Below are 13,854 nucleotides of genomic sequence, written 5' to 3' on the forward strand. Positions count from 1 at the left end.
GTATACAAATGTAAGGGATAGGAAAGGGGGGGTGGGGGTGGATTTGCTGATTAAAATAGATAAGGAGAGTGAGAGAACACTTTTCAGTGTGTACCAGTACTCAAAAGTTGTTAGGCAAGATGTATTTATATTTTCCTTCCCAGGAAGGAAATCAAAATAACTATCTAAAAAAGGCCTTAGCAATATGTTATTTTCGCAAATCTAGAAACCATTAATCAAGCACTAGTCCTCTTCTAAGGAAGCTGAAAGCAAGTTTGTTCCAAACAGAAAATTCTCTGTAAAATTTGAAGAATGGAAATAACCAATGGGCAAATCCTGTAGCTTGGATTAAAAAAGGAGTTGGAAATAGCAACTTTGTTGCTGAATACAGAGAGATTAGAATAATTTTGGAGGGTGGCTGTAAAAAGCAAACAGATCAAAAGGTTCAAAATTATGTAAGGCAAGAGTGATAATAAAGTTTTTTTGCCAAGGAAAAACACTTGTAAAAAGCATTTTCTGAATCAGAAGAGCAAATTAAAGTAAGAAGTGACATTTCCATATATTCACATATTCCCTAAAGGATATTTGCCACATTTACTCTCTTGGATTCGCTGACTAGTAGCCTCGGCCTAGTATCTGTCATTGGTTTAGTAGTTTACTTAGGTTGCTGCACTATATCAGCAACATCAGTCTTTCTATTATTAATACTGATAAGTCCATATGAAGATTTCATCTATCACTTTGTCTCTCTTACACCTCTTAATATTTTGCTTTTAAAGTGGGAAGCTTAATAGCACAGGGCTAGTCTAACATTACCAAACGTTACCAAAATGCTAGCAAATGTTGCCAAAAGCAAGGTTTTAGACTTAGGCAGGAAAAACCAAAGTTACAAGTACAGATTAGGCGAAACCTGGCTCAAAACCAGTAACTGTGAGAGGGACCTTGGAGTCCTAGTGGACAATCACTTAAATATGAGCCAGTAGTGTGCAGAGGCAGCCAAAAAGGTTAATACAATCCTTGGTTGTATAAATAGAGGCATAGAATCAAGATCACATGAAGTATTATTATTGCTTTATAAATCCCTAGTGAGACCACACCTGGAATACTACATCCAGTTTTGGTCACGTTAAAAAAAAAGATGCTGAGACTTTGGTAAAAGTGCAAAGAAGAGCAACTAATACGATTAAGGCCCTGGAGACAAAAATATATGAAGAACAGTTGCAGGAATTGGGTTTGGCCAATCTAGAGAAAAAAATGGACTAGGGGTAACATGATATTCCATTATTTGAAGGGCCGCCACAAAGAAGAGGGGATCAACTTATTTTCCAAAGCACCAGAGGACAAGACAAGAAACAATAGTTGGAAACTGACCAAAGAGAGAAGCAACCTGGAATTGAGGAGGAACTTCCTAACAGTGAGGACAATTAACCAGCAGAACAACTTGCCTTCAGAAGTTGTAGGTGCTTCATCAATGGAGGTTTTTAAGAAGAGACGGGACAGCCACTTGTCTGAAATAATAATAATAATAATAATAATAATAATAATAATAAGTTGGAAGGGACCTTGGAGGTCATCTAGTCCAACCCCCTGCTCAGGCAGGAAACCCTATACCATTTCAGACAAATGGCTGGCCAGTCTCTTCTTAAAAACTTCCAGTGTTGGAGCATTCACCACTTCTGGAGGCAGGTTGTTCCACTAGTTAAGTGTTCTAACTGTCAGGAAGTTTCTCCTTAGTTCTAGGTTGCTTCTCTCCTTGATTAGTTTCCATCCGTTGCTTCTTGTCCTCCCTTCAGGTGCTTTGGAGAATAGCTTGAATCCCTCTTCTTTGTGGCAGCCCCTGAGATATTGGAACACTGCTATCATGTCACCCCTCACCCTTCTCTTCATTAAACTACACATACCCAATTCCAGCAACCGTTCCCTACATGTTTTAGCCTCCAGTCCCCCAATCATCTTTGTTGCTCTTCTCTGTACCCTTTCTAGAGTCTCGACATCTTTTTTACATCGTGGTGACCAAAACTGGATGCAGTATTCCAGGTGTGGCCTTACCAAAGCATTGTAAAGTGGTTATTAATACTTCACTTGATCTTGATTCTATCCCTCTGTTAATGCAGCCTAGCACTGTGTTGGCTTTTTTGGCAGCTGCAGCACACTGCTGGCTCGTATTTAAGTGATTGTCTACTAGGACTCCGAGATCCCTCTCAGTTACTACTATTGAGCAAGGTACCACCTATACTATACCTGTGCATTTGATTTTTCCTGCCTAAATGTAGAACCTTACTTTTTTCACCATTGAATTTCATTTTGTTAGATAGTGCCCAGTGTTCGAGTCTGTCCAGATCCTCCTGTATTTTAAGCCTAACTTCTGGAGTATTGGCTATTCCTGCCAGCTTGGTGTCGTCTGCAAATTTGATGAGTTCCCCATCTATCCCCTCATCCAAATCATTGATGAAGATGTTGAAGAGCACTGGGCCCAGAACAGAGCCCTGGGGCACCCCACTACACACTTCCTTCCATGTAGATACAGTTTCATTGAGGACCACACACTGAGTACGGCCTGTCAGCCAGCTACGAATCCATCTGGTGGTGATGCTATCTAACCCACATTTTTCTATCTTATCGAGTAGTAGGTTGTGATCTACTTTATCAAATGCCTTACTGAAGTCCATGTAAATTATATCTAAAGCATTCCTCTGGTCCACTAATTTTGTCACTTGGTCAAAGAATGTAATAAGATTTGTCTGGCATGATGGTATACAGTCTCCTGCTTGATGACTAGACAACCTCCAAGATCCCTTCTAGCTCTATTCTGATTAATTCCCATTATCCTGGGAAGCTAGGGGAGGGGAGAGAAGCAACCTCACCAATTTGCTTTCTGGTAAATCAGGGATGTGTGATTGGAGACAACACTCCAGCAGCCATCTTGGAAGTTTACAGAATGAACTCAAAATTCTGAATCTGTTCAACAACCCCAAACATTTAGTTAGATGGACTGTACTTCAATATGATAGACTCCCTTCTATTAATTAATTATACTATAAATAGTCCTCAACTTGCCACTTGTTCAAAGTTACAACAGACCATCTCAAAACGTACTTACAATCTGGTTTCGAAGGTCTGCATCTTGGGTGCTCAGCAACTGGCTGAGCACTTATGGTTGTTTGCAGCATATCATGACCACATGGCCATGATTTATGTTTTTGCCTAAAACCAGCATTTACTTCTGGTTTGGGGCAAAAACATTCCCTAGTGAACAATGGAATGACCACAGCATATGCTTAACAACTGCTGCAAAACTGGTCCTAAAATTGAATTGGCCACATAGATGACCTGCTTTATGACCACCATGACTCACGACTATAATGGGAAGGCTCATTTATGGTCTTAAGTCAAGAAATACTTCACCGAATGTTACACAGCTAAGGAAATGTTTACGTAAACATGATGGAAAGGAAATCCGTGTATGAAGGTGTAATATTAAAAAAAAGGTAAAGGTAAAGGTTCCCCCGCACATGCGTGCTAGTCGTTTCCGACTGTAGGGGCCGATGCTCATCTCCGTTTCAAAGCCGAAGAGCCAGCGCTTGTCCGAGGACGTCTCCGTGGTCATGTGGCCGGCATGACTAGACGCCAAAGGCGCATGGAACGCTGTTACCTTCCCACCGTAGTGGTCCCTATTTTTCTACTTGCATTTTTACGTGCTTTTGAACTGCTAGGTTGGCAGAAGCTGGGACGAGTAACAGGCGCTCACTCTGTTACGCGGCACTTGGGATTCGACCCGCCAAACTGCCGACCTTCTGATTGACAAGCTCAGCATCCTAACCCACTGAGCCACCGCGTCCCTTATATTAAGAGAGACTAAATAGACTGAATGACTTTAGGCAAGGGGAAACCTGCAAAGAAAATTCTGGGGGTAAAGTGCTCTACAAGACTTTTCTAAAGTTTCTAGTAAGACCTAGAAGAGTCAGCTTGCCTTGGAACCAACGTGTTGAAAGAATTTTATCTGTAAGTTGTCCGTGGCAGCCCTGTGTGGGGAAGGACATTTTTTTTTCCAAAGCCCATATGGCCTCTACTCTGTGGGTTCTCAGAAGAACCACAAAGACATAACTTTCCCAGCAGGCATAGAGCAGAATGATCTGGAATCCTGCTCAGTGATGGTTTTTATGGTACTGTTGGTGTGACACTTCTGCTGCTTTATACATCTTCAATTTGTCTATGAAGCCTAGAGCTACCCCAGTGATCGAGATGGCTAATAAATTGATTAAATGAATAAACTACTATAGAAAGAGCTGAGAATAACAACAGGTACCAGAAAAGACAGCTGCAGTAGCTACATGAAGCCTACAAAAGCATCGTGCATTCCGTGAGGTATACTAACTTCCAGGGTTGGATTTATTCCTAGAATCAGCAAGGGTGGTCTTAGGAATATGACATAAGCAGCTCCTAGTCAATTACATGGACACAGCCTAATTATACAGGCCACAAGCAAAAAAAATGTTTATGTATATGGCCACCCATCCTAATCAAATAACCCTGGGCAACTAGCAAGAATAAAAACAGGAATGCACACCACAAAAAAAAATAGAAAGAACCACGAGAGACATCAGGCAAAAAAGAAACTCTCAACCATCACAAGGCAAAAACACATAGCAGACCCAGCTGCCTTGCCCTTAAGCTTGAGGGAAGAGTCAGGTTTTTAAGGCCTTCAGTGTTGGGACCATCTGAACCTCAGGAGGGAGACTGTTCGACAGGACGAGTGCTGTGAAAGGAAGGCATGTCCCTTTATTTCCACAAGATGACAGCATTTAACATAAGGGACCTAGAACTTGTTCACCCTGCCCACTCTGATGGCGTAGATAGAAATCACCACAGACTCTTGGTCCCTCAAGTATCTTGGCCCTGTGTACTATACAATTCAGCACCTTGAATTGCTCTTAGAACCTTACTGGAAATCAATGAAAAGTCACATAACAGTGGTATTACAGGGCCATAACGTGGGTGCACAAACTTTCCATGCTACCACATTTAGGAGAAGCTGTAGTTTTCAAATGCTCTTCCAGACAAACCAATGTAAACTGCATTGCAATATGTTAAGGGTTAAGGTATGAGTGACTATGACCAGAGTCTCCCAATCCAGGAAAGGGTACAACTGGCTCATAAAATGGATTTGTTGCAAAGATCTCCTTGACCACAGTTGCCACTTGTTTACTGAGCTGTGAATCCAGGAAGACACCCAGACCATGGAACACTTTTTTCTGGGGGAACTGTACCCTATCCAGAAGTAATGATGGAAGTTCTCCAGATCCAGAGGCCCTAAAACCCACAGTTACCCAGTCCTTCATCCATCAAAATGATGACAAGCCAGGGACCCATGAAAGATGCAACCCTGTGGAAAAGATGTGAAACCTCCATCTGCAAAATTCAGTTTGTGCTCGACCTTCTTTTCTCCATCCTGCCTATAGGTGCTTTTAATTGACTATTCAAATTTGTGGTTGTGTAAGAAGGATGAATGAGTCAGTAAGAAAATAGTATTTATCATTACAAGGCTTCTGGTTTTTAAAAAGCTACCTAAACACATAGAGGTGGACACCCTTCCTCCTAAGTGCAGGATTCACACCGGAGCAGGATTCACACTGGAGATGGCTTGACTTCAGAAGTTGTGGGTGCTCCATCATTGGAGGCTTTTAAGAACAGACTGTGCAGTGTCTCCTGTTTGTGCCGTGGGTTGGACTAGAAGACCTCCAAGGTCCCTTCCAACTCTGTTATTCTGTTATTATTTTGGTTTATAAGAAGCTTATTCTATACCATCTGCTTCACTTATGCTTCTGGCTTGATTTTACAAGTTTATCAATAAAGATCACATGAAAAGATGGCAAACATAAATTCACTTCTCAAATCTTTAATTCACTTTTAATGTAACATTTAGACTAATATCTTTCAAGCAGATGCTCCCAGTAGTAGTTGCAATTCACTTGTGTTTTAGGCATGGTGGGAGACTTCTGTTGAAGGGAAGTAATAAATATTAATAAACCCTAATTGCACTACTATGCACATGGAACACAACTTAAAATGAAAAAAATATTTTTACAATGCCATCTGACATGCCAGTGAAAACGCAAATATCACTGACAAAGCCTCTTTATGCACAGAGATGGAAGAACTCACATATACCCAAAATGGAAGGATGAATGATGAAATTAATGGAGTTGGAGGAGTTTTCTACTTGGAAACCACTCTTGGATTTTTTTTTGTTTGAAATTGAAAGAAATAAAATTTGAAGCTTGGATTAAAATTGGCTTGTGATTATTAAATTTGCTCATGATGGTAGAAGTACTGTTTGTTATGGTTTATAATAGTTCAAAAGGTCATTGATTTTTAGGGTTTTAATCTATACTGAAGAAAGTCACAAATGATCTTTTTTTTCTATAGCTCTTTTCCTCTTCTGTTTATATTTCCCAATTTTGCTTTTTTCCTACCCCTTTCTGACTTTTTTCTTTGCTTTTTTGCAATTTATACTTTTTTTGTTTTTAGAGGGGGTTTTTTTAAGAAACAAATATCATCATATGCAATTGGGCTTTCTTAAGATACTTGAGCATCTGACTGCATTCTAAAACTTTTGAAGCAAGAATAAGACCAGTCTTACCCAGCCAAATTCCTTCCTTCACTCCTGTTCTTCCTAAATTACTGGCTGAGGTTGACAAAAATTATAGTGAAAAATATTTGGGGACAATGGCTAAAGAAAAGCAATTAGGCTTTTTAAAAAAAAAACAGTTGAGCATAAAGAATTTGTATAGCTTCAGCCTGTTTCTTTATATTTACAACCAATACAGGGAGAACAATCTGGTCTTCAGTAATCATATAAATAAAGATAAGGAAACAGACAAATGAATCTTCATTAACAAGAGAGTTTAGTTTTAGGGCCATTACAGTCCTTGGCTTATGACCATTTGTTTAATGACAGTTCAAAGTTACGATGGCATTGAAAAAATGACTTACAGCACATCCTTAAAATTACAACTGTTGCACCACCCCCAGTCATATGATTGCAATTCAGGTGCTTGGCAACTGGCTCACATTTACAATAGTTGCAGCATGCAGCATTCATGTGACTGCAGTCTGCAGGCTTCCCAGCCAGCTTCCGACAAGCAAAGATAATGGGGTAAACTGGATTTTCTTAATAACCACGTGATGCACTTAATGACAGCATGACTTGTTTAACAACCATGGAAAATACAGTCTTAAAATTGAGCTCAGTGTGTGGTGACTCATTTAACCACATTGCTTAACAAATGAAATACCAGTCCCAACTGCAGTTATAAGTCAAGAACTACTCTCCTGAGAAGGCCCTGTCTCTTATACTAATTTATTGAATCTGAATATTGGACAACATTCGTAAAAACAAAAAAAGATGCAGCTAGCAGACTGATTTTGTCAAAGTAATAATACCACTTTGTAAAGCCCTAGTAAGACCACATTTAAAATACTGCATCCGGTTTTGGTCATCTCAATACTAAAAAGATGTTGAGATTTTGGAAAGAGTTCAGAGAAAAACAACAAAGATGGTTAGGGGCTAGAAGCTATAACATACAAAGAACAATTGCAGGAAATGGGTATACTTAGTCTAGTGAAAAGAAGGACCAGGGATGACATGATAGTAGTCTTCCAATATTTGAAGGGCTGCCATAGAGAAGAGGAGGTCAACGTATTCACAAAAAGCACCCGATGGCAAGACAAGAGGCTATGGATGGAAACTAATCAAGGAGAGAAGCAACCTAGAACTAAGGAGAAAATTCCTAACAGTGAGAACAATCAACCAGTGTAACAAATTGTCTTCTGAAGTTGTGGGTGCCCCATCAGTGGAGGCTTTTAAGAAGAGACTGGACAGCCATTGTCAGAAGCAGGGGGTTGGACTAGATGACCTCAAAGATCCCTTGCAATTATTAATGTTACTGTTAGAGCACAAGGAAACCAGAGGATCTAAATCATAAGGCAACTTTATTCTTCCCTTGGCAAGCCTTGAGGGTGAGACAGCCTACTTTTTCTCTGAACTGCTAAGCTGATGTCAGATGAGGATGCATGAAAAGGCTTCACTGCCAATAGTAAAATATCACACATTGCTGGCTCACAGCAAGACATTTATTGAATCTTAACTCCAGCCTTCCACAGTAATAAAAGAGAATTCTTGCAAGTAGAAAATTGCCAAGTGGATTTTTAAAGTTTATTTCTCCCCACCTCTCTTTATAATGAAACTGTTTAGCTTTGAAAATTGATTAAATTTCTCCTGTCACTTAAAATTTAAACCTGGCAATTAATAGCTGGATGCCAGCCTAAAAGAAATCAATGAGGTATGGAAATAGGTAAAATACAGAACAATGTGCTTTAACTGGCAAACAAAACATTCAAATCAATGCACTTTTTTATTTTTTTAAAATGAGAAAATATATCAGAGCTTTGTCCTAAGAAGCCCTCAAGTGTGGGAGATGCTTCATACTTATGATTCCTGTATAATAAAATTATAAAAGTGTAACAAGAGATTCTGCTGAAAGCAATTATATTTCTTGGGTATATGGTTAGTCAGCTTAGTGAAGAGGTACAGAATCTTCACTTCTTTTTTTGATTGTGAAATTGCCTTAACAGATTACAGCAATGTTGTAGACATAATTTATCTTGATTTCAGTAGGCTATTTAAGTAAACACTTCATTACATATTGATTGGTGAAGTAGTTAAATGTGGAGTGGGTTGCATGACAATTAAATGACCGCAAAGCTGGCTTGAAAGTCAAATCTAAAAGAGCACTCATCAACGGTTCCTGATCAAATTGGGAAATTCTTGTATTGGAGCAACAGAAAAATCATCAGCCACACTACCACTACCATCAAAGCCTGGCCCTCCACAAGCAATTCCATCAACAGACACATTGACCTACTACCAGTCTACGAACCCCCTCAGAATCCAAATCAACTGCACAACCAACCAGAGACAGTACCGACCCTCAACCAACCCACACAAGCCCCCCGCAACCAGCACTTCACCTCCCAGTAACCCTCACCCGATGTAACTTCCCCATCACAAGACTCACTGATGACTCACACCTGACCCATCACAAGACCCATCACAGACCCTCACTGGACACACCCACACCTGAAGCCCTTATAAACAGAAGAACACTGACATCCCCTAAACTCTGCTGAAGATGTTACCTAGCCTGCTAACGAAACATTCAGAAACCTACCCACAAGCTCAGCGAATGAACCTTCACCCTCATCGTAACCCGAGCTACAGATATTTGCCCCTTTGGAAATTCTTGTATTATCAAATAGGATAATGCAAGAATTAGTCCTTGGGTCCTTTAATCCGTAATATTTTCATGAATGATTTGGATTGGAACATTGATTAAATCTGCAAATGAAACAAAAATGGATATGGGACAGATGTAGAAGCTAAGCCCTTTCTGCATCCTACCGTATGATTTCCCAGATAGACAAGCTGTTCCTGGAGTTTGTAAACTCAATCTGAATACATGTAGAAGCTACGAGAAATTACGAGAAACCATCTTGCAGACACATGCACAAAAAGAGAGCCTCTCAGGAAAAGTGGGGAGAAGAAGCTGAAATGGGATAAGGAGCTAACAGGAAAAGGAGCTGAGGATTACGAATGGCAAGCAGTTGGGTTTAGGTAAACTATGTTGGTTTGCAGGCTACCGTACAATCCTTGGATTCCAGAGAAGACCAAAGAGCCACTGAAGAGTTTCTGGAATTAAGGAAGACAATCAAAGGTGGAGGAGGACCGCATTTTTAGAATCAGTCTATCCTATGCAGAATTCTCAGGGGGACTAGAGTATCTGAAGAGAAAAATATCCATGTTCTGATAGCCACAAGAGATTGCCAGCTAAATTTTATCTGAAGTCCTTAATTAACCCTGAAGGAGATCAGCTATAGCTGCACACATATAGAAGTTTTATTATTGCAGGCAGTGAAATAGTTGAGCTCTGAATGCCATTGCAATAAAACTATAATACAAGTTGCTGCATTCCAACCTTTCATCTAAGATCTTTTGTAGGCAAGTGAATAAGGAAAGGGGAGATCTATTTACAGTATATCTCTACTTAGCTTGTCATTTAGTTAACATTTGGCCTTGATTGGCCTTGCATGGCCGGAATAGAAACCAATTCTTTCTATCAATGTAACAAATAATGAAAATAACTGAACTGGTTCACTAGATGAGTTATTGTGTGCTGTAGTTTTGTCAATTTGATCATTTGTCAATTTGATCATCAGAACCCTAACATTCCCTACCATTGCAGGTAGTTTAAAACCCTGGAAGACAGAAATAACATTTACAATTATCTTGAAAAGTCAGAAAAGTATCCTAAGTAACAGAATGAAGTTTTAACAAGAGAGAAGCGTGAAGGTCTTCACTTTGTTTGGTAATAGGAGCTATAAAAAAGATCTTGGAATAGTAGTAGATTACAAACTGATTACGTGTAATTCTGTGTAATTCTCTATTATTCTGTGTTATGTATTCTGTAACATGGAAGCAAAAAAAATCTAAGCTTAGACCGAATCAATAGAAATATAATTTCCAAATCACAAAAATAATTATTCCTCTTTATTCTTAGTCTCCTTAGTCAGACGACCACCCCGCACCCCAAAACACACACACACACACACACACAAACCAAGTACTCTGTCTATTCAGGGCAACATATTCTAAGATGAATTTAGAGAAACTGGAACAAATTCAAAGGAGAGCAAGAAGGAAGACTAAGGGATTAAATATTAAATCCTATGAAGATGGATTTAAGAAACTGGGTATATTAAGCCATGAGAAAAGATGGTTGAGGGATAATAAAATAGCACTGTTCAAAAACCTGAATAGATATTACATAGAAGGTCAAAACCTGTTCTTTCCTCCATGGAAAAATGATTTAAATTACAGAATCAATCAAATTCTGACTGAATGTTATAAAAAAAAACCTTCTAACCGTAACATCAGTTCAGCAGGGATCTAACTAGCCCCTTCTCACTTTATAAAATCCTTGGTTCTACTCTGTGATTCAGATGTCTTGGATTACAATTTCTATCATGACCATGACAGAATTCTCATCCCATAGAATCTGGAATCACTGGTTCCTCAGCCTGAAACTAAATGACAGGTTTCAAATTTTCATTTTATGTTTATACTGTACGATATAGTCGAGCAATCAATTGATACTGTAATTAGGAACTACACTTAACACTGAGGATATCCTAGTGGGAGGGGCGATGATACAAAACACAGATGTTAAGAAAGTATCTTTAGTAAATATAGAGTAGATATATATCCATACTTCAAATTATTCTTGGCAATAAAATAATACAAAATTAATTCTACTTACAGGAATCATCCAGTTGGCTAAATCACCATATTTAGATACCTGCATTGCCCCAAGCATAGTTAGATCAACATGTCCCCTGTTAAAACAGCAAAGCACAAAATCAGTGCACAATTGGAAAAACTATCACACAGAGAATTCTGGCACACTAGTTACTTTAATCCTCAAGATATTAAAAAATTAAATAGCAGTGAAATTAAAGAATTCCTTGTTTAAAAGTATTTGAATAAACACATAAGACTGAAATTCCAAAGACATTTATAGAAGACTATGTCTTTCTGAACTCAGTAATAGATTAACATGTGGCATTAATTGAATACCTCACAATTGGCTGGGATTCTAAACCATGATATATAAACCATAATAACTGGGTTCATGCAAATTGCTAAGCCCATAACAAACCAACCAGTACCTGGTGGCTGGTACCAGAGACTTTGATTAGCAAATGTTATAAATAAGCAAATGTAACATTTAATAAATAATAATGTGTGCATTGCATATTTAGTTATGAAAACATCCATACTAAGAAGCTCAGTTCATAAAATAGAAGGATTTATATAGAGAAGAGTATGTCTGACAATTCTTAAGCCTGCTGGAGTTGCTAATATAGCTCAAATATCTATCTATGTATGGCTGTTTTGATAAGCCTAAAGTCCCTTTGAGATGGTTAATTAATAAATTCAACTAGCAGCTGGGACAGTGCCTTGGACAATTAGTAAAATTAAGATAATTATTACAAACCCTCGAATCATTGCAAAAGATTCATCACTAGAGAAGTACGAAGCACCTGGCAGTGCAGTGACTGTTTCTTTACCTGAAAAAGAAATTAATCATAAAACCAGAGAAATTTCCAGGGTGATACTGGAAATTTATTCTGCCAACTTAACTCATTTCAACTTTATTTATTATAATTCTTAATTAGTACAGAAAGAAAAACCATTTCCTCTGCATTAAATAGAATTTCCTTGCAGTACCTCACTGTGGGGAAAAAAATGATTACTGTATTCAGTAAGGGGAAAAAAATGTACAGAGGATGTACCACCTTCATGGCACCTATTCCAGTGTTTGAGAAAAAAAATGAGTACAAAATGAGAAACATGTACTCCTTCAAGTACTTGGCATCTGCCCCAAAGAGCGTGCTAAACTCACTTGATACTTTGCATTTTTTATCAAATGTTTTAAATTTGATTTTGTGTGGGAGTATTGCAAATGCCCAGGCAACCATAGATCCTGGGCTGCTGACCATTTTCCTCTATGAAATGCAAAAATGAAGCCAGTGAATCAGAAAATGATAGTTACGGCTTCCTGTTCCGGACTTTCGGTGCTCCCAGACACGCGAGGAAATCGCTCCTGGTGTCGCCTGGATTTCTTCATTGGGAGGCCCCTGTAAAGGGGTCGAAAGTCACCCTGGAGGGGCGATGAGCGCGGGACAGGTCTCTCCAGTTGGTGGTAGAAGGGCGGCTGCCCTCCTGTCGGCTTGGAGCTACTCCCCGAACCGAAGAAGAGGGGATCGGCCATTCCCATGGCCCATCATTTAGCCGTTTCTGCCGAAGCCACAAGCACAACAAAGCACTTGAAAGCACTTGAAAACTGGGTGAGAATTGCCTTCTTGTTTTCCTAATTGTCTACTTTCCCTGTCAAAAGTTTCTTGAATTTGCTTCCCCCTGCGAGGAGAGAGGGAAGGGATTTTTTTTCCCACCCTCCTTAAGAGCGGCCTTTGTTTAAACCCAGACTGCAACTAAAGAATTTATACTTCAGAATATAACAAAATTGGAAGATATTACTATTAAGACAGAGGAATATAAGCAACAACTATCCAAAGAACCGACAACTCTAAAAGTACAAGGAACTATCACTATGGCAAATAACCTTAAGGACCAACAACAAACTATGGGAAAACTTAATACTCAACTTTTGACTCCATCAAAAGAGCGTATAATTTTAGAAGTATACTATGTACACAATAGTGACACTAACATAGAGGACGTGGAAGATCAACAAAGCCAGTTTTCTGAAAGCCTGGATAGCCAAGCATTAATTGCAAAATTGGATAAGACTCTTTACTTAAAGCAGATGAACCCAGACGGAAGAGGAACCCAGACCGAACTGAACATAAAGTTTTTAGAGCAAATACAGACTAGAACTAACAGGGCAACAACATAATGATTACAAATGGTTTGGTTTTTGTGGATCATTGATGGCTAGATGGCCTCCTTCGATTCAAATAATATGTATTGGAGCGACCTATCTGGCAATTCAAAGGCCTTGGTTTGGAAACCTGATTGGCAAAAAAAGAAACCCAGAGTTAGATTTAAAAAGTGAGTTCTTAGAGAACCATTAAAGGTAATCCTTTTAGTAATCAGTGATCTATCAGGATCTAAAATAGAAAATGTTTATGAGATAGAACTAGAATGTGTTTATGTATCTGTTAGGTTTATTTTAGACATTATAATTTGTGCACTGACATAATGGAAATTTGGTTTATAGATCCCACTTTTGATGC

General features: G+C 38.9%; 1 protein-coding gene across 1 annotated transcript in view; it reads right to left on the reverse strand.

Annotated features, from left to right (window-relative positions):
• Positions 1–13,854, reverse strand: part of OXCT1 (3-oxoacid CoA-transferase 1) — a 72,182-nt gene that overhangs the window by 13,258 nt on the left and 45,070 nt on the right. The window contains exons 12-13 of the mRNA XM_081318378.1: positions 12,093–12,165; positions 11,355–11,430 (exon numbers count right to left, since the gene is read on the reverse strand). Coding sequence (XP_081174504.1) covers positions 11,355–11,430; positions 12,093–12,165 — 149 coding nt within the window. The remainder of the gene's footprint in view (positions 1–11,354; positions 11,431–12,092; positions 12,166–13,854) is intronic.

This window comes from Vipera berus (assembly GCF_964194415.1).
Source record: "Vipera berus genome assembly, chromosome: 2".
Taxonomy (NCBI): Eukaryota; Metazoa; Chordata; class Lepidosauria; order Squamata; family Viperidae; genus Vipera; species Vipera berus.